Raw genomic sequence first — 21,433 nt, 5'->3', positions numbered from 1 at the left:
CATATTTAAGAAATACGTCATTTTTTTAGAAAATTACAGGAGCTGGAGTGCTACTACTGAACCTGACTTAAAATATTTTCTTTTGGAAAATTTTATACAATACACTATCATCTTACTCTAATCATACTATATAAGATGTGACACATTTATCACTATTAGATGATCATTTATTGGATGATGATAAATATGCCATATTTTATATAGTGGGATGAAAATATGATGGTAGTATGAAGTATAGCTTTACTTTTTTTCTTTATTCTAAAGAAAGCGCCATGTACAAAAATTCCTTATAATATAATAAGTCTTTATTAAAAATACTGAAATCAAAGAGAGTGCGCGAAATGATTTATTAAAATTTCTCAAAGTCTATGCTATAAAATCATAACTTAAAATCTTTATACATGATCTAGGCCAATGTCATATCTTCCTGGATCAAGTCTCGTCTTGCAGTTCTAGTTTCATAAATATTATGACCTGTGGTGGTTTAAAAGCATAAAACAAATTAAAATGAGTCGAAAACTTAGCAAGAAACTCATCATAATGTAAACATACTAAACATAAGGTTTTTCATAAAATATTTCATACTGAAAACTTAAAATCACGATCATTCATATGCATGTTTATGTCATGCATAACTTGTCTTGAATCATCTGACTTATCATACTTATCTTACTGGCTCATATACTTAACCTTGTGTGTAAGGTTGTGCACCGACCCTACATCTCGCGACCGCAAAAGGAGCCACTAATAGTATTTTAACCTACTGTGGTGGACAACGTTTATGTCTGTGGCTTGCACATTCACCCATAAATCACATTGGTACCATGCATCTAATGGCTATCTTATTAATTGATCTTAGCTACACTTTGTCTTATGAAAACTTACATGCCTTATGCAACGTGAGATGCACGTGATACATAATACATATATAACTATAATACGCAAAATGAAACATGATGAATGATATGCTTGCGAATATCATGACATGCGTGGTACATGAAAAATTGCTTCAAAATAATTGGCTTTAATAATAATTTATAATGAGCTAACATGTTCTAATCTTAATTTATAATCAAATTACTTACATTGTAGCGTTGCTTTTTAAAATTTTCAACACAAAATTGATCACAATGCGATGGATGGACAACGGTAGTTGTAAGCAGAAGGAAGGAATAGATGATGGTGGCCTTGTCGTGTTTCATGGTGGGAGAGATGAGGTTATGGCATGCTGAAGAAAAAAATAACTAAAAAAGCAAACAAACCTAGGCTTGAAAAGGTATGTGCACGTACAGTGCATAAGACTCTATTTATAGGATTTTATACTATGCAAGTAATGGTATGAGTTGAGTTTAGGAATTTTAAGGTGAAGAGGGTTATAGAATTGTAATCCTAGTATGTTTGAAATTAAAAACATACTTTAGTAGTTCAATTAATGTATGATTGAGAGTGATTGAGACTGTGTAGGAAACTTCAATCAGTAGTGATTTAAATTGAAATTAGTTTCTAATAGCCGATCTTTAAATTTTAAAAGTTGTCTAACTTATTTAATAAATAATAAATGAGATTTAACCTAGTTATTGAAGCTAATTAAAAACTCTTAATTAACCTAAAAAAATTATAACTCATGAGCTTATCCAATATGGTCAATTAAATAAAATTTAGGCTCAATCACCATTCTAATCTTAGAATTTTTGGATTGGGTCATTGCACATTGACTCTAGGTTTTTTACTTGGATTGTATTTACTTCAATGTAACGATGATGAAAAATATTTTTGCCATAAAGGAATTACGTAAATTAAATTCATAAAATGATATGATTTGACATAATACGTCAGATTGTAAAATTATTTTTTTTGTAAGATACATTTAACGAATCGCATAAAATTACATCAATTTGTGATTACATTTGTGTATAATCCATAACACTTCTCAATGATGATATTAGAGAATCGCTCTAATTGGCTCCGAATGGCAGAGGACGGATATGGTTTTGTATTTATTTGTTCAAATTGATAATAAGTGTAAAATACGATATGTTTTTGTATTCGTTTTCAATTTTTGTTTTTTTTTACATAAAAGTTTATATTTTTCAGTATTAATGAAATTTCTTAGTTTTTTTTTCTTAATTTTTTTATTAATTTTTTTCTTGTCTCAACGTTAATTTTTGTTTTAAGTTTTGTATTTTTCAAATTTTAGTTGATTTTTTTTCTTTACATTCAATTTCATTTTTTTTTATAACAAGATTATTTTCTAATGTCTTTACTTTTTGTTTTTTCTAATATAACATGTATTTTCTGTCAGTCATTTTTATCAGGTTAAACACCTGTTCTTATACGACTACTCGTGACATAGCAAGTGAATGTCGCATCAATTTTTTTCATCCATAAGTTGATAGTGATTGGACTGAGAATCACTTTGGAACACGGTGCGTGACATATTGATGCTGTTTTTTTAAGAAACTACGTATCTTAGGGATCAATTTAAATTTAGGCAAAATTTCATAAATTATTGAATAAATTTACGTGGAAGGATTTAAATCACAAATAAAGGAATTGCAAATGACACGCATTCGAGGGCAATGCAAAGTAGAAAAGGCATAAAAAGATTGGTCTCGTTCATTATTACAAAACTTCTCAATTTATCTCATCTCATCTCATTTCATTCTTATAACTTTATCAAATTTTTACACAAAATAAAATAAATAATTCAATTTTTTTAAATTTAAAAAAAATATTAAAAAAAATATTATAACAATATTTTATTCAACTTTCAACTTTTATCTCAACTCATTTCATCTCATCTGTAAAAACAAACGAGACCTCGATAATAATGCACAATATTAAAGTAAACACAAGTTAAGTGGGTTTAGTTGCTTAATGAATTTTAAAATAAACATTAGCATAAGGTATAGAGGTTAAAAGCCTAACAAAAAAAAAAAAAAAGAACTCCACTAGAATGAATGACTTTGCATCGAGTTTGCTATAACTTGAAATATGCTCAACAAAAACATTGAGACTAATGCAATATTATTTTACCCTTAAAATAATGATACATTTATAATTTTTTACAACTAATCAACATGGTAGTTCTACTTCACATAAAATGTTAAAAATTTATTATTTTTAATTTTTTAATTTTACATAATTATCTTTCATTTATATTAAAATTGTAAAATAATTAGAAAATAACTGCTCATGTATTGTTACGAATAGTTTGATGAATGGCATTTCTGGTCACTCACAACCTAAAATAAGAATGAGTGAAGAGGCTCCAAGGCGTAGGGATGCCTCCGGTATCTAAGTTAAGAGAATAATCTAGTATCAATCGTAGAATATAAGACTAGTATTTGTGTAATTCCTGGTACGTTGGTTGATGGATATATATAGAGTGGCAACGGATGCTCCCTTTTGGCCTTGTAACGACCTTATCCTCTGTTTGAAATCAGATTGGGGGGCTGGGGGCTCATTATTTGAATCTCTCTCGTTATTTACAGTTCGTATGATCTAGGGAGAGTTATCGAGATTCATTGACCGTTAGGAGTTTGTTAGGGTCTCAAGTCGTCAGTCGTAAGGCCATGGTTATATTTTATGACTTGTGTGGTGTGTTTACTCGGGGCCCAGTTATCTGGACTTGGCCCCTGGGCCGCATAACGGGTCCATTGGGTCTAAGGGGAAAATTTGTCTCCTCTGGATGACATTTGGAAGAATAATTTTTCTATCCTTTGAATTTAAGAGGTTCAAGAAAAAGAGAAACCAAGCACATATAAATAATGAAAAAATGGGAGCAATTGTATTATTTCTTTTAGATTTATTATTTTCAGTTATATTGGCTGATTTAAATATATTTTAAATGACATCTTAATTTTTTGATTAAAATAAAATTAAGCTAAACTCTGTCTTATTAACTATGTGATCAATGTTAATTAAATATAGTTTGAAAATAACATTTTTTGAAAGAAAAAAATACAGAAAAGGATAATAATAAAAAAAAATGAATAGTTAAAAGAGGAGGGGTTTTGAACAGTGTTTTGAATTTTGTACCGTACCGGCCGGTACGGCTAGGGGTGAATTTGGTCCGGTGCGGTCGGTCTGGAGGAGGTTTTGTGGACCGGACCGGACCAATTCGGTCAAGGATTTTCTCACTCGGGACCGGACTGAATAGGCATAAGGATCGGTCCGGTCCGGTCCAATTCGGTCTAGTCCGGTCGGTCGGTCCTATTCGGTCCAACCCTATTCCAGATGGGCCAATAGCCCAAGCTTATGCTTCTGTTTTTTCGGCCCAATAGTAAAATCCACTAACATTTTATCTAATTTGAAGCAAAAAAATATAACTTATAAAGCCACCCACAAAATAGTTATAAAAAAAAAATATAAGTTACAAAGCTATTCACCGATAGTCTAAAAAGGAATAAATTACAAAGCAATATGCCAACTAAATTACAGTGAATAAATTTAAATTAAAGGTTTTACTACAAAAAATAAATTTTATCTATATCCATTAGAAACTTAAAAAAATGAATAACTACTTGATTTTCTTACTACTAATCCATCCAAACAATTTAAACAAAGTTAAAACTAAAAATTATACTAGATAATGAAAGAAAATTGAAAAAACATTTCCAAGCAAATTTGGCTTCTAAAAGGAAGACAAAAAAAAAAAAAAAAACCATTCACAAGCATAGATAATAAAAACTAAAAATTATTCAGGTCCCAAATACCTGAAAAATTAAAAGCTTTAAATACAAATTACAATTTACATCAATGCAAATTATACAATTATTCTCCTGGCAGCTCATAAGTCCTAGCTTCCTACATCTTTTGGCTTGACATACTTTTCACCTTTCAGTTTTCACAATACGCTGTAAAGTGTAAACAAAGGAATTATTAGCAAATAGCAAAAGTGAAAATTGATATCTAACGAGCTAAAATACAATTCACCTCATTAACTTGCATTGGTTGTAGACATTGTATTTGAAGCTTCCATAGAATTGTCACCGTCCCGAACAAGTTCTATACAATAAAATGAAGTACTTATAAAAAAAAAATTATAAAGTGAAGTAATTATAAAAAAAAAGTTATAAAATGAAGTAAGTAAGAAACATACCCAACTGCCTCTCAAAATCCTTCACCTCATTCATTAAAGTCTTAAGGTTGATTGGAGTAGAAGAAGAACGAAGCCAATTCTGTGTACAAATGAGAGCCTCAACTATCATCGGAGATAAACTACTTCGAAAAGGATCAAGGACGCGACCCGCCGTGCTAATGTAGATTCAGAAGCTACTGTAGATACCGGTATTGCGAATACATCTCGTGCAACTTTTGAAAGTACACGATATCTAACTGAATTAACCCTCTACCAAATAATAATGTCAAAACTTGGGAATGTCTCCTCACAACTTTCAGCTAGATATCTATCAATCTCATTCTTCTTCCCCAAAGTGTTTTCCGACTGTAACCGTTGCTTGAATATGACCATTCTTTCTGCCGTCCTATCAACTCTAACACTACCATTATCATCTGTAGAATATACTTCTTCACGTGGGGAACTTGTGCGCTGTTGTTGTAGATCAAAATTGTTGCCTCCCTCATTATCAGCGTATGCCTAATACATGCGGATTAAAGTATTTTTAACCTTCCAACTAAAATCAATAGCTTTTGTGGGATCATTGGCATACATGCATTCCAATACAAAGTCAAAATATCGCATCTTATACCGAGGATCAAGAATAATCCCAACAAACAACAACATATTCATATTATCTAAGTCGCCCCAATATTTGTTAAATTTTTTCTTCATATTTGTGGCCATTAATCCCACCACAGGGTTTCCTATTTCACACTCCACGTCAATTGCATCGGATATTTGAACTAACTCCAGAAAAAAAGAGTTGCAAGTTACATATTCATTCTCCGAAAAAGATAAAGTTACATCATGAAATAGTTCAAGAAATCTTACAAACAACTTTACCTTCTCCCAATCGTTATTATTGGGAGGCCCTAACTTCTTTGATATTCTCCTATGCACCATATCACCAATTTGATCATCATCTTCATCATCGTCTCCAACACTACTAAGGAACCCTGAATCTTATTCTTCCAACCGTTCAAAAGCTTTTCGAAATTTTAAAGCCCATTCCAACATAAGATAGGTGGAGTTCCACCTTATTGATACATCTAAACAAATGCCACTTTTGCTTGCAATTTCTTCCAACCCAATACATTTCTTAAATGTACTCCACCTTTGAGGTGAGGACTTAACATATTTCACAATAAATCTTACCTTCACAATAGACTCATCAAATTCTCTCAACCCCTCACGGACAATTAAGTTTAGGATGTGGGCACAACATCGAACATGCAAGAATTCATGTTCCAAAATAGTATCCTTCCTATACTTGGTTTTTTTTCTTCAAATAAGAAACTGCTCCGTTATTAGAACTTGCATTATCAAGTGTGATTGCAAGTACTTTCGGTCTACCCCAATCATGCAAGCACATCTCTATGGCCCTACCAAGTGTATCACCCTTGTGATTCTCAACCAAACAAAAAGAAAGAATTCTTTTGTGTAGTTTCTAATTATCATCAATAAAGTGTGCCGTGAGACACATATAATTGAGGTTTTGCACGGATGTCTATGTATCCGTGATGAGGGAAACTCGTTGCCCTTGAAGAGCACTTCTTAACTTAGTTTTTTCCCTCATATACACACTAAAACAATCCTTCGCAACCGTAACACGGGATGGAATCCCTACCCACTTAGGGCAAACAATGAGCATAAACTTCTTAAAACCCTCTCCTTCAACAAGCCTAAAGGGTGACTCATCAAGAATAATCATTTCTGCTAAGGCTTGTCTGCAAGTCTCAACACTAAATGATATGGGCACAAATCCCCCATTATCACTTCCTACACCCACCTTCCAACCGAGAGTAGTTTGAGACTTATCCATCTGTCTCAATGGACATTTCTTACATTGTTTTTCAATGTGATACTTCATGGACTTTGTACCGTTGGTCTTCGTATCACATGCATACGAAGCACCAAAGTAATTACATGCAGCCCTAGGTTTAGTTGGATCACCTTTTGGTATTATTGTAAAATGATCCCAAACCATTGACCTTTGTCTACCACTACCACTCGGTTTAGTATTAGCACTTACATTGGGTAGGAGTGGAGGAATGTCTTGCCCATGTGTAGCCTGTGTTGACTCTACATCATCTGTAGTAGAATCTTGTGGAATCAATTCTGGAATATAGTCCATCTAAAAAAAAAAGAAAGATAATTAAATACTAATTAAGGGTTTAGTATATAAGTTACATCAATTATATATATATATAGGAAAATGGGAAGTGAAATGATTTTACTGCCCAAACCATACTTCTACATAAAACAACCCCAAAATAAAAAATAAAATGATCTTTCACAAGCAGTATCCATCGGCAATGCGGCATCTATATCTCAATATACCAATAATTCAGTTTTAGAATTACAATTTACAATTTACTCCCACATTACAAAGTTATATCTCAAAGTTATAAACCTCATTCAGTCATAACTCGATTTTGTGGGTTGGATTTCTGCAATTTTTTTTGGTTCAAGACAGCATTACAATACTCATTACTCACACATTACACTTCAACCATGCAAGAATTCTTAAAGTTATAAACCTCACCAAACCCTAATTATTAATAACACAAACCCAATCATAATTCACAACACCCTAATAAAACAAACCCAATCACAATTCACAATTCACAATTCACAAAACCCTAATAACACAAACCCAATCACAATTCACAAACACAATCACAAAATGAATAAATTTCGGATTCAAAATGAATAACAAACACAATCACAAATTCACAATTTCATTACTGTGGTCCGTGGCCCGTGGGTCTGTGCGTCCGTGCTTGGCAGCGTGGGACGAGAGAGAGGCGAGACAAGGGATTGAGAGAGAGGCGCGATTGGTCTGTGAAGACTCGAGACAGAGACGAGTCACGGACTCACGAGAGAGAGGCAGAGACGAGGGACTAAGAGAGAGGCGAGACGAGGCGACGAGAGAGAGGCAAGACGAGGGACTGAGAGAGAGGTGAGACGAGGGATTGAGAGAGAGGTGCGATTGGTATGTGAAGACTCGAGACAGAGACGAGTCACGGACTCACGAGAGAGAGGCAAAGACGAGGGACTGAGAGCAGTGTTTTAAATTTCGTACCGTACCGGCCGGTACGGCCGAAAGTTTTCGTTTCAGCCGTCCGGCCGGTACAAGTACTATATCTGTTCCGTATTGGCCAAAATACAGGCCATACCGGCCGGTACCGGTCGTACCGGCCTGAATTTCGGCTTGTGTTTTTTTTTTTTTTTTTTTCATTTTTTCAAACTACAAGCTTATTTTTTAACCTCCAATTTATATTAGACTATTTATAATTTATATATATATATATTTGTATATAATTTATTTATATATAGACTATTATTTTAGAATATAATTTTTATATATATTTATATATATAATTTATTTATATATCGAATATCCCGAAACTTTATCCCGAAATGCTATCCCGAAACGGTACCGGTACCGAAATATTTCGTTCCAGTGCCTTGATCGGTACGGCATCCGGTACGGTATTCAAAACATTGACTGAGATAGAGGCGAGACGAGGCGACGAGAGAGAGGCGAGACGAGGGAGTCGAGGGACTGAGTCTGGGAGGAAGAAATTCTGAATTGATTTTAAGTTTTAGGGTTTGAAAAGAGACAAAACGGCACTGTTTATTGAGGACTTGGGAGTCTGGGACTCCCTCAAATTATCAAATGTGGTTTTTTTTTTCAAATGATAATTAAAAAAAAATTATGGTTTGAAAATTTGAAAATTTTAATTTATATATATTTGTAATACATTTAAATTTTTAATAGACTATAGTAATTTAGTTATAGTGATTAATATTAATATTAATTATAAACTTATATATTAGTATAACTATATTTAATATTAGACTATAGTTATATATTCGTATTAGTTATAAACTTAGTGATTTAGGCCTCGTTTGTTTTCAGAGATGAGATGAGATGAGATGAGATTAAAGTTAAAAAGTTGAATAAAATATTGTTAGAATATATTTTTTAATATTATTTTTGTTTTGGGATTTGAAAAAGTTAAATTGTTTATTTTATTATGTGTGGGGATTTGAGAAAGTTGTAATGATGAAGTGAGATGAGATGAGATGTTTCCTGAAAACAAACGAGGCCTTAATATAACTATATAATATATTAGACTATATAATAGTATTAATATTATATTATTAGTATAGTTATATATTAGTATTAGTTATAAACTTATAGTGATTTAGTATAGTTATATAATATATTAGACTATATAATAGTATTAATATTATACTATTAGTATAGTTATATATTAGTATTAGTTATAAACTTATAGTGATTTAGTATAGTTGTATAATATATTAGACTATATAATAGTATTAATATTATACTATTAGTATAGTTATATATTATTATTAATTATAACCTTATAGTCATTAGTCATAGTGATATTAATAATTTAATACTATATATAGTTGTAACTTATAGTCTTACAGATAATAGACTTATAGTGATTTCTTTATAATTATAGACTATAGTTATAGACTTATAGACTTATAGTATTATAGACATAGTGATTTAGTTTAGTTATCAATTTATAATTATATAATTATATTGATGATGTTAATTGTTATTTGTTACTAACTTAAAGTATATTAATGTATTATAATTTATGATAGTTCTAAGTTAATGCATAAATTATAATGAGCTATTTACAATTTTTTATATTTTGTATATGAAGCAATAACTAATAAGCATAAATAATTTAATTATCCATGATTACATACATGATACATCCATCCATGCTTTATATTTCATAGATGTTGCCATGTTGGCGATCACATTAGTTAATTATGAATTGATAGGTTAATTGATAATATATGATTAATATAATATTAATATAATAATTTATTTTACAATTATTATATAAAATAATATACTTATAAAAAAAAAAAGATTTCGGTCGGTTCGGTCCGGTCCGGTCCGAGAAATCTCCACCCCAGGACCGAACCGAAGATCGAAATCTCACTCTTTTCTGGACCGAGACCGACCCCTACATTTTCGGTCCGGTCCAGTCCAGACCGAACCGGTCGGTCCGATAAGTTTTTCCGGTCCAGACCGGCCAGCTTACACCCCTAGGTACGACAAAAATTTTCCGTACCGGCCTCTGGTATCCTATATATTTCGTACTGGCCTAAATACCGGCTGTACCAGCCGAAACCGGTCGTTTCAGTCTAAATTTCAGCATGTACTGGCCTATATTTCGGCCTTCATTTTTTTTTTTTTTCCAAACTATAAGCTTATTTTTTGACCTCTAATTCAGATTAGGCTATTTATAATTTATATATATATATTTATATATAGACTATTATTTTAAAATTTAATTTATATATATATTTATATATATAATTTATTTATATATTAATTATCTCAAAATAGTACATAAAATAATATTAATATTTTAATATTTTAATCGGTACGACTAATTCAAAATTGATTTTGAATGCAAAACCACATTATTCATAGTCATAAGAGACCGACCCTGTGGTCGAGAGGAGAGTGTCCCAGCTCTCAGTGTATACTCGCCTTTTCTTCTTCTCCAAGGACTCGAAAACAAACAAAGCAACATATTTTATTGAAAAGGCAGCGACCTTCTAACCCCAACGCTTCGCACTCCTTCCGCAATCTTGGGTTTGGCTTCTCTCTCTCTCTCCCTCTCTCACTCTCAAATCCCATCTCTTTCTTCTTCTCGGATGTGTATTCAGCAATCGCCCTCTCTCTCTCCTCTTTCAGGTACCGTTTTACTCTCTATATACACATCTGTCTGTTTATACTTGTATGCTTATATCCATCATTTTAAGTATCCGATCTATCCGTAAATTTTAGAATCATATTATTGGGTTTTTCATCTTCAAGTTTTATTTTTGTAGGGTTTATTTCCATCCTAGATTTTGCTTCTGTTTTTAATGTTTTGTGTATTTGTTTTCGCTTCTTTCTCAGAAAAGTAGTAGTCAGAAAGTAGTCAAGGCCGGGGCGGGATGACTACCATAAGATCGAGCCTGCCGTCGCGGCTGCGGCAACTTTTGTCCGGAGAGGGCTCCCTCGTTCCCTCTGTCAAACTGGACTCCGAGACCGTGAGTTTTCGTCCCTCCTATACTGGAAATTGTGTTTATGTGCGTGTGTATCTACCCGCCTGTGGATTTTGATTAGGGTTTTATGAGAATTGTCAGGGTTTTCGTTAACCTATGCATTCTGAACCGTTCCTATTTGACACAAGGTGGTCTTATGCTGTCATGTAACTTCTATCTAGAACATTTTAAATGGATTTTTTTTCCCTATGCCTTTCATTGAGTAATCGAAGTATTTGGCCGGTGGTTCTGTTGACTATTTATCTAATGGGGTTATTTTTGTACTATGAATTTTCAAATATGGATAAAATGTTACTGCCATATACCTTTTCTTTTTTCTTTTCTTTTTATAGGATGTAATTTTATTCTGATTGAAAGGCTTTCTTCATCTTCTCTCTAATATCGTGTGACTGGTAATTTTTATTTATTTATTTTTAAACTCAGAAAGCATTTCTATGTACAAATATATGGCAATTTTGAAACACAAATTTTTCTTTCCAATTGTCAAAGATGGCTTTAGTTTAGTTTGTGATTTATGTACAAATATGTTTGTTTAATTTAGTTTTTAATTTCTTTACGCAATAAAGAAATGAAGTAAAGATACCACATTTTATTAAAAAGCATTAGTGGTGCAACCCAAGTACATGGGATGTATATAAAGGGGAATGCCTAGTCAAAGGAAGGGAAGGGTAGCAAGAATTAGTATATATCGATTTGGGATGGTGTACTAGAAAAAATGGAGTGAAAATTGGCTAATTGAAAGAAGATGTATCTAACCAGAGGTGGTAGGGTCACTTTAATCAAAAGTAACCTTTCTGACTTGCCAACCTACTATCTATCACTCTTCTCTTCCCACCAAGGTGGCTCATTGCATGGAGAAACTTCAATGGGATTTCTTGTGTGTGTGTGTGTGTTTTTTTTTTGGGGGGGGGGGGGATTAATGATGAGTTTAAATTCCACTTGGTAGAATGGGATTAACTTGGGTGATGCCGAAAAGGGTAATCAACTTCCTAGCTTCTTGGCGAGGCATCTGGGGCAACATTCAAATTGGAATAGTGTGGAAGATGGTCCCAATTTGTCTATGGTGGTGTATTTGGAGGGAGAGGAATGCAGGAAACTTTGAAGATTGAGAGCAGTCAATGGATGAGCTTAGATTTTATTTTTTAATACTTTACTTCGTTGGTCAATTGTAATTGATTTTAATGGCACGTCTTTTCATGACTTCAATGTATCACTAAACTAGCACCCATTGGCGATGCTCTTGTATATGTCCTGTATACATGGGCCTTTGTCTATATCATGGTTAATAAAATGTTGTTTATCGAAAAAAAATATACAAAAGAAGTGAAGCAGGAATAGTTGTGGACCGTAGTCCTCTCATTCAAAGCCTTAATTATGGAAGCTTTTAACTATGGTAGTGTTCTTTCGCAATCTTCAAAGTTACAGGCATCGTGTTCCTGCCAAATTTGACATTCAGCACAAAGTTTCCATCCACCTGATGTCTGTGTGGTTTACCTACCCAAGCAACCATTAACTCCACCACTTGGAGTGGCATCACCTATTCTATCCCAAGAAGTTGAAAGATTGGTGCCCATAAGCCCTACACACTTCACATTGAAGCAACAAGTGGTCTATTGTCCCACCCCCCCCCCCCCCCCCCCCCCCCAAAAAAAAAAAAAAAAAAAAAAAAAATCAACTTCTGCCACACCGATCCATCACCATTATGGGCCTCCTCCTCAACTTTTCCATTGTCTGGTAATGAACAAGGAATATCCATCTTTATGCTAAACATGATGTATTGAACTCATAATTCATTATTGGACTGTACTAACAAAATTAGCTGCAGTGCTAAACCCCATTTCATTTCAATAATTAGGATCTTTTCCCATTCTTATCAAAATAATGCCACTCTTTAGGGAGCCTTGTTCTGCCATATACTTTTTTGGGGAAAGGAATGTACAGCCAGGGAGTGTAGGGCATAATATGATGATATGATCTTAAGCTTCCTTCTTTTGGAATAGATCTGGCCCTTTTCATCAACATTCATGATAGAATGATATGATCTCAAACTTCCTTCTTTTGGACTAGATCCGCCCTATTTCATCCTCATGATTTCCCCTCATTCTTAGTGAATATAGAAGATTGAGGAGCAAATTGACCAAATCCACTTCCCAATCTTGTACAAATCTGATGAAGGAGATGTTCCAATGTGGATTACCATTTGTAACTTAGAGAAGTTTAGCAACTGATGCCTCCTTGTAGGAAGAGATGCTAAACAGTTCTGAGTATTTCCTTCATTGTATGGCCCGACAATTGCTTGCCATATAATGACCGAGTAAATAGAAACACATCTTTGATGACCCCAAACCATTGGAAGAGATTGGAGCACTATTTGCTGACCAACTGAATAGATGATATTTATGCTCACCCTCCACCCCACTTTATAGGAATTCCCTTTGGAGCTTCTCAGTACGCTTTGTGTAACACCCCGTTCCTGTAGGATAGTGATGTTACTAACATTCATAACATAATGCCCGGTAAAGAGATTCAGATCCTGAAATACCTCATTTATTGAAAAACATTAAAATGTTAAAACTGAATTGAACATGATTGTTTCAAAAACTGAACGTAAAATAAAAGAACATAAACTAATCCTATGAATGACATAAAAGAAATCTAATTCTTGTGTGAATATCACTTATTCCTTCCTAAGTCTTTGTATAAGATCTATTCCTGGCCATCCAGCTCTGCGTCATCATAATCACCATCTATGAGAATTAAACATGGAAGAAAACAAGAAAACAAACACAAATGAGTTGAATACTCAGTAAGTAGCACATCATACCGTAAAATATAATTTTTGCCTAACATGCACTTAATTTCTGAAGACTCTTCATAACATACATATAGCTTCATAGATTTACAATCATACATGTAACATGACTTTCTGAAAGACTTTACATACATATATCGTCACAGACTCATATAGCATACGTTTTCATCATTAACATAAGCGGAAGCATATATAATCATGGCAACATGTAACGTGAATGCATAATATCTTGTTTATCTTGTCTTAACATGGAGTGAAACACGCTTGGGTCCGTGTTTCACTTAACTTGCATAACATAGAGTGAAACACGCTTGGGTCCGTGTTTCACTTAACTGGTGGTTAACCACGCTTGAGTCCGTGGCACCGTTTCATTTCTGATCTTTCTTAATGCATGAGAATTTATTAGGTTTCATGAACATTTCTAACATGGCATATTCTTGTACATGTCGTAGCATAACATGACATAACATGGCATATTCTTGTACATGGCATAGCATAGCATAGCATGGCATATTCTTGTACATGGTATAGCATGATATAGCATAACATGACATTACATAACATGCTCTGAACGTTTTATGACATTCCATGACATACATGATCTAAGTATTACATGAACATGGCATACATGATCTAATTACTATATGAACATGGCATACATAATTTTAGTATTACATGGCTTGCATAGTCTGACTATTCCATTACATGGCATACTTGACTTGAATTACTACATGGACATCTCATGGCTTTCATATGATTTTAGTAACATTTAATCAATTGAACAACAAATTTATTCATTCAAACATAATCTCACATTTCATCAAAGATCGAAAAAGGAATCTAACCTTGACTTGCCTCTTAGCGTAGCGTAGTTAACCGTCACAAACACATCATATTTTCATACATAACAATAATATTCACAGTACGCATGCATTTATATGATCATACTATTTAGCTCTTAGCGATGCTTCCTGACTTCCAAGTGATAGCGCGTTACTTATACGAGGTACACGACGTTACTAATCTTCTAGGAAAAATGTCCTAGCATCCTTCCCACTTGCGCACATATCATAAACTTTAAATCTAATAAAATATCTAGCTATATACTGATTTCACGAAATATGTTTATTAATACGATAGGCTAATCATGATTTATTACCCAATAGTGTATGTTTTAAATCCCTTTAGACTTGCTGTCGTAAAATGGTTTGTAAACCTCCCCCTGAATAACATAATGTGGTCCCTTAGAGTAATAACTCTTACAACACAGCCCACACATAGGGCAAGTCCAATTTAAAATCACATGTTTAATTGAACTCACCCAACCCATGTAGGAAATCAGCCCACATAATGCACAGGTTTAAAAACATGAAATCTTCCAAAGACACTATAGGCTACCATAAAATTACTTAAAAAAAAGTTTCTTCAATAGGATTTACGGAGGCCTACGAACAAGGGTTTTTAAGGGTATTTTGGGAAATCATCCTAATGGGCATGGGTATTATGGGAAAACTGGATATAAGGAAAGATATAGGCTTACGGGAGAAGGCTCTCATCGTGTAACAGAGGGGCTGAACTAAGAACAAAGGAAGTGGTTGAGCGATGCTTACCGAGAGCAGGAGGCTGAGGTGACGGCAGCTCTGGGGTGGTTGGAAGCGACGTTGGTGCAACAGGGAGGTTCCTATGGTGGTGCGACACCGAGAGAGGGAGGGAGAGAGAAAAAGAGAGTTTAGAGAGAGATGGAATTGAAAACTTACTCACCGAGAGGGAGGAAGGTTGTGTGCGACAGTAGGGGCTTACCTGAGGGAGTGGGTGCGACGGAAATAGGTTGGCCGGCGTTTTCTGTGGTGGTGTGGGAGGTGGTCCGTCGAGGTGGCTGTTGGTTGCCAGGAGGGAGGCTGTGTGGTGCTTGCGGGAGTGGTTTCTTTCTCTGCGTGGAAGAGTTTTTCTCCAGGGATTTTGGTGTGTATAACTCAGAGGCTTTGTGGGTTTCTTATAGGCGACGGGAGGAAAGCAACGTGAATCTTTAGGAGATTGACTATAATTCAAAATTGCCTAAACTTTAGGAACAATCTCCTACGAGGAGTCAGATTCTGAGAGGATTTTGAAGAGTTTGAGTTGGACTTAGTCTTGAACTAGGAACCGAATCTAATATGGGAAGCTAACGGATAAACGATACGAAGGTTTTGATGGGAAAAGAATCATCGTTTTAATAGATAGCATATTTTCCTAAAATGATACTAAAAATAATAAAGACAATAAAAATAATTAATAAATAAATAAATAAATAAATAAAAATATAAAATACTAGATTTAAGCCCTAAATTTGGACTCGTATGTTACACTTTGCCACACCTATTGAGATGGGAACGAGGGAAAAAAATGAGTTAAGAGAGTGTTCTTGATCAGAACGACCTGGCCTCTTTTGACAAATATAGACGCATTCTGCCAACCAACTATTCTCCTTTCCATTTTCTCAATAATATCATCCCATTGACAAAGGAATCAGGTAATCAATAATTTGATTTGCTCTCTAAATTCTGATCTCAAAAGAGGTAGCTCAAACAAGGGCAAAGCAAAAGGTAAGGGGCTTGAGGAATTTTAAATGAAGCCAAGATCTTGTCATGGAATGTGAGAGGGTTAAATGATAGGGCGAAGAGATTGAAGGTTCGAAACTTAAGGAATGGAAGGCAGATGTTGTGAGCTTCCAAGAACTAAATTGCCAGATGTAAAGGTCATAATGCGTAGTTTATGTAGTAGTCAATAGGGTTTTTGGAGGAATTGTGCTTATGTGGGATAGGAGGGTTGTGGAAAAGCGTGAGGAAAATGTAGGTGAATATGCAAGTATTTCCCATACAATAGAGGATCTTATGCTTCTATCAGGGGACCAAGTGCAGTGGAATGTCACGTTTAGTAGAGCGGCACAAGACTGAGAAGTGGACATCTTTGAGGCTTTTTTCAGTCTGGTTTATTCTGTGAAGCCAGATAGACAACAAGCTGATAAGATGTGGTGGACTCTTGTGGGTAAGGGCATCTCCTCAGTTCGATCATACTATAAGTCCCTTTCCCAAGCCGTTAATATTTCGTTCCCATGGAGGAGACTTTGGCGAAATAAGGCACCCTCGAAAGTGATTTTCTTTACATGGACAACAGCGTTGGGGAAGATTCTGACTACCGACAATTTGAGGAAGTGCTGGATAGTTATAGTAGACTGGTGTTGCATGTGCAAGAGATCTGGCGAGTCAGTGGAACACCTCTTGCTACATTGCGAGACAGCTAGAGCCTTGTGGATGGAAGTCTTTAGCCGGATAGAGTTATCTTTTGTTATGCTTGCAATTGTGGTAGATCTACTGGCCAGCTGGACACTTCCAAGAGGAGTCCAACAAATCAAGGCGGTGTGGAAAATGATCCCGATCTGTATTATGTGGTGTATATGACAAGAGCACAATAATCGGACTTTTGAAAACAAGGAGCGGTTTTCGGAGGAACTTAGAACCCTATTTTTCCGTACTTTATGCTTATGGGCCATTGCTCTAGACTTTAATGGCCGGAATTTTCATGAGTTTCTAGTTTCTCTTACTTCGACTTAGATAGGTCTTTTCTCTTGTATATCATCTTGTGTACTTGGGTTTTACCAATCTCTATTTATATAATATTGATTACTTATAAAAAAAAAAAAAATTCCCATACAATTGTTTTTTTTTTTTCTTGAATTTTACTCGGCTCCCAATTGTATGAACATTGAAAAATGTTTGAAGATAACTTTGAATGGATGTTTATGGGCTGAATATTGATAGTGGGAGGAGATGACTTTGGAAGGAATTGGTTGAATTGATGACTTGGACAATCCTGTGGTTGCTTTTTTTCCGTTTCTTTTGAAGTGGTCAATCTCGAGGTTTATAGGCATGGATTAGTATTACTTGGTTCTCGAGCATGGGGTTTAATGGTACCATTATATCCAAGTTCAAATGGAATTTTATGAGTTCATTTTTTACTTGATCTAGATCTTATGGGTATTCCATTAGAAGGCGGCAGCTATATGTGGTCTAATAATTGCGCCAAGCCTATCTTCCAGAAGATGGCTCGGCAAGGGAGGGCTCAGGCAGGTCACGCGGGAGTAGGCTGGAGGCCTTCTGTGCAGGAGTCGATGTCGCGCCGCCAATAGAGGGTGGTGGACCTGCTGGAGTCGTCCTTGCGAAGCCACCAAAAGATGCTGACGAAGGTGGTGGTGCAAGCAGAGGTGGATTGATTATGCAGAGGCACAGAAAATGCCGACTGTGAGGGAGGTGGATCTTCCACCACCACCGAGTGACTTTCCTCCTCCGGGGAGTGCATAGAAATTGCTGACGGGGTTTGGGGGAGGAGATGAGGGTATGGTGAGTAACCCTGAGTTGCACAGTGATGTAGTTGTAATGGGAGATAGCGCAAAAGGTGGATCTGAGGACTCAGATAGTGATGATCTTTTTCTTTCAGATGAGAACTCTCAGAGGCTTATTCAGGTTTCAAATGACCCTGGTGGGGGACTTTGTTTTGTGTTTGGGGAAGAGAACATAGACGAACAACCGGATTTTAGAATGCAGAACCCTATCCTTTGAATTGTTTGTTTCCAAACCATGCTAGTGCTTCAAACTGGGTGTCTAACACGGTGAATGATATACAGGAAATTGTGGGTTTGAAGTGCGAAGGTTATGAGGAACAGTTCATGGCACTACTCACCGCTATCGAAGCGGGTCACCAACAACAAAGGAAAGCTGGTTCTAAGAAACAGCAGGAACTGAGAAGGCTAACCTGGTCCATGAAGTCTGAAGGTAGCTCTAGTAGGGATAGGACCAAAGGGAAGGGGCTGGCCTATCCCAAATGAAACCAAAAATTGTATCTTGGAATGTTCGCGGACTAAATGAGGCTAGTAAGCGTATTCAAGTAAGAAACTTGTTGCGAGGGTGGAAGGCGGACATCGTTTGTTTACAAGAGACGAAGTTGAAAGTTATTACTACAAAAATTGTACGAAGTATATGTGGATTGGGTATATTTGACAGCTAGCGGGGCCTTAGGAGGAGTGTTGGTGATGTGGGACCAATGGGTGATGGAGAAAAGGGAGGCGTTTATAGGGTTATTTTTGGTAGCATGCTCTTTTAGGACTGTGTCAGATGGCTATTTGTGGGCCTTTGCAGGTGTTTATGGTCCCAATTTAGATAATGATCGTAGATTATTGTGGGATGAACTAGCTGGAGTATACAGTTGGTGGGATCTTCCATGGTGTATTGGTGGAGATTTTAATGTTATAAGATATCCCAGTGAGTGCTTTGGAAATAGAAGAATGCGTCTAGCAATGTCAGATTTTTCGAATTGCATCTTTGAGTTGAATTTAGGGGATTTACCAATGGCGGGGGGTTCATGTACGTGGGCCAATAATTAGACGTGGTCTTGATTAGACAGATTCTTAATTTTCCCGGAGTGGGAAAGTCATTATCTGGAGGTTTGGCAGAAGAGATTGCCTCGGCTGTGTCCGGACCATTGGCCTATTATGTTGGATTTTGGCGGGATTCAAAGAAGACGTCGGTATTTTAAGTTAAAAAACATGTGGTTGCAATCGGAAGGTTTTGTGGATAGGGTCAAGACAATGGTGGTCTTCTTATCAGATACAGGGTACCCCAAGCTTCACGTTTGGGGGTAAATTGATAGCTTTAAAACAAGACTTAAAGCTTTGGAATAGACAGTCTTTTGGCGACATTGGGGAACACAAAAAAAGTAGGTTAAGGGAAATCCATGAGCTAGAAAGGTTACAAGAGTCTAGAACCTTAACTCCGGAGGAGAGAGCCCAAAAGTTAGTGCTGGTTGCAGACCTTGAGAGGATCGTTCTATTAGAAAAAATTTCGTGGCGGCAAAAGTCGAGAGCGTTATGGTTGAAGGAAGGTGACCGAAGTACTAAGTTTTTCCACAGGGTAGCCAATTCTCACAGAAGATCCAACAACATTGAGATATTGAAGATTGATGGGGTAGATTGTAAGGATGAGCAGAGGATTAATAATCATGTAGTTGGTTTTTTTGAACAGCTACTTACCGAGCAGGAGAGTTGGCGACCTAAGCCTGATGGGCTAGTTTTTGATGCTATTGGGCCTATGGATGGTAACCGTTTGGAGAGGCCTTTCGAGGAGGTCGAGGTTTTCGAAGTGGTGAGGAAAATGGCTAAAGACAAAGCCCCGGGTCTTGATGGGTTCTCTATGGGTTTCTTTCAAACTTGCTGGGATGTATTAAAGGATGATCTCATGAAGGTGTTTTAGGAGTTTCATTCGGATAGAAAATTTGAGAAAAACCTAAATGCCACTTTTCTTGCTTTAATACCGAAGAAGGTTGGGGCTGTGCAGATTAAGTAGTTCCGACCTATTAGTCTAGTAAATGGGGTATACAAGATTCTTTCCAAGGTACTTGCGAATCGCCTTAGTGAGGTAGTGGGGAAGATAATCTCAAAGCCTCAAAATGCTTTTATAAAGGATAGACAGATTTTAGACGCGGTTCTTATTGCAAATGAGTGTCTGGACGGTAGACTGAAAGCTGGAAATGTAGGGATTATATGCAAGTTAGACATGGAGAAGGCATATGATCATGTTAATTGGGACTTCCTACTTGACTTTCTTGGGAGGTGTGGCTTTGGGGAGAGATGGAGATTATGGATCCGTTGGTGTATATCTACGGTGAAGTTTTCAGTTTTGATAAATGGAAGTCCAACAGGTTTTTTTAATACCTCACGAGATCTAAGACAAGGAGATCCGTTGTCCCCTCTACTCTTTGTTATTGTGATGGAGGCTTTGAGTAGAATGACCTCAGCCCTGGTCGCCAATGGGCGTGTGACTGGTTTCTTGATTGGTTCTCTGGGAGGGGGATTTATTAATATTTCACATTTATTGTTTGCAGATGACACTCTTATCTTCTGTGAGGTAGATCATGAACAGGTTCGAGTATTGAAGGCCCTCCTACTTTGTTTCGAAGCAGTTTCAAGGTTGAAAGTAAACTTGGACAAATCAGAGATGGTGCTGATAGGAGGGGTTCAACGTATAAGACAGTTGGCTAATATTCTGAGGTGTAAGATTGCCTCACTCCCTTTGACATATCTTGGTCTCCCGTTGGTCGAAGCAACCTATATATGGGATACAGTGATTGAGAAAGTAGAGCGTCAATTAGCAAGTTGGAAGAGAATGTACCTGTCAAAAGGTGGTAGGATTACCTTGATAAAGAGTACATCATCTAACCTACCGACCTATTTTTTGTCATTGTTCCCTATTCTAGCAAGTGTGGCACTTCGTATTGAGAGACTACAATGGGACTTCCTGTGGGGTGGAATAGGCGAGGAGTTTAAATTTCACCTAGTCAGGTGGGAG

General features: G+C 35.9%; 1 protein-coding gene across 2 annotated transcripts in view; it reads left to right on the top strand.

Annotated features, from left to right (window-relative positions):
- Positions 1-10,664: 10,664 nt before the first annotated feature.
- Positions 10,665-21,433, top strand: part of LOC121262798 (E3 ubiquitin-protein ligase UPL2-like) — a 28,133-nt gene continuing 17,364 nt past the window's right edge. The window contains exons 1-2 of one of the 2 annotated variants that reach the window (XM_041165401.1): positions 10,665-10,889; positions 11,097-11,230. In XM_041165401.1, coding sequence (XP_041021335.1) covers positions 11,135-11,230 — 96 coding nt within the window. In that variant the 5' untranslated portion in view covers positions 10,665-10,889; positions 11,097-11,134. The remainder of the gene's footprint in view (positions 10,890-11,096; positions 11,231-21,433) is intronic. The other variant, XM_041165400.1, reaches the window with a different exon arrangement.

The sequence above is a fragment of the Juglans microcarpa x Juglans regia genome, chromosome 4S, assembly GCF_004785595.1.
Source record: "Juglans microcarpa x Juglans regia isolate MS1-56 chromosome 4S, Jm3101_v1.0, whole genome shotgun sequence".
Classification (NCBI taxonomy): Eukaryota; Viridiplantae; Streptophyta; class Magnoliopsida; order Fagales; family Juglandaceae; genus Juglans; species Juglans microcarpa x Juglans regia.
Note: the sequence above shows the minus strand (reverse complement) of the source record. Positions and strands in the feature narration are given on the sequence as shown.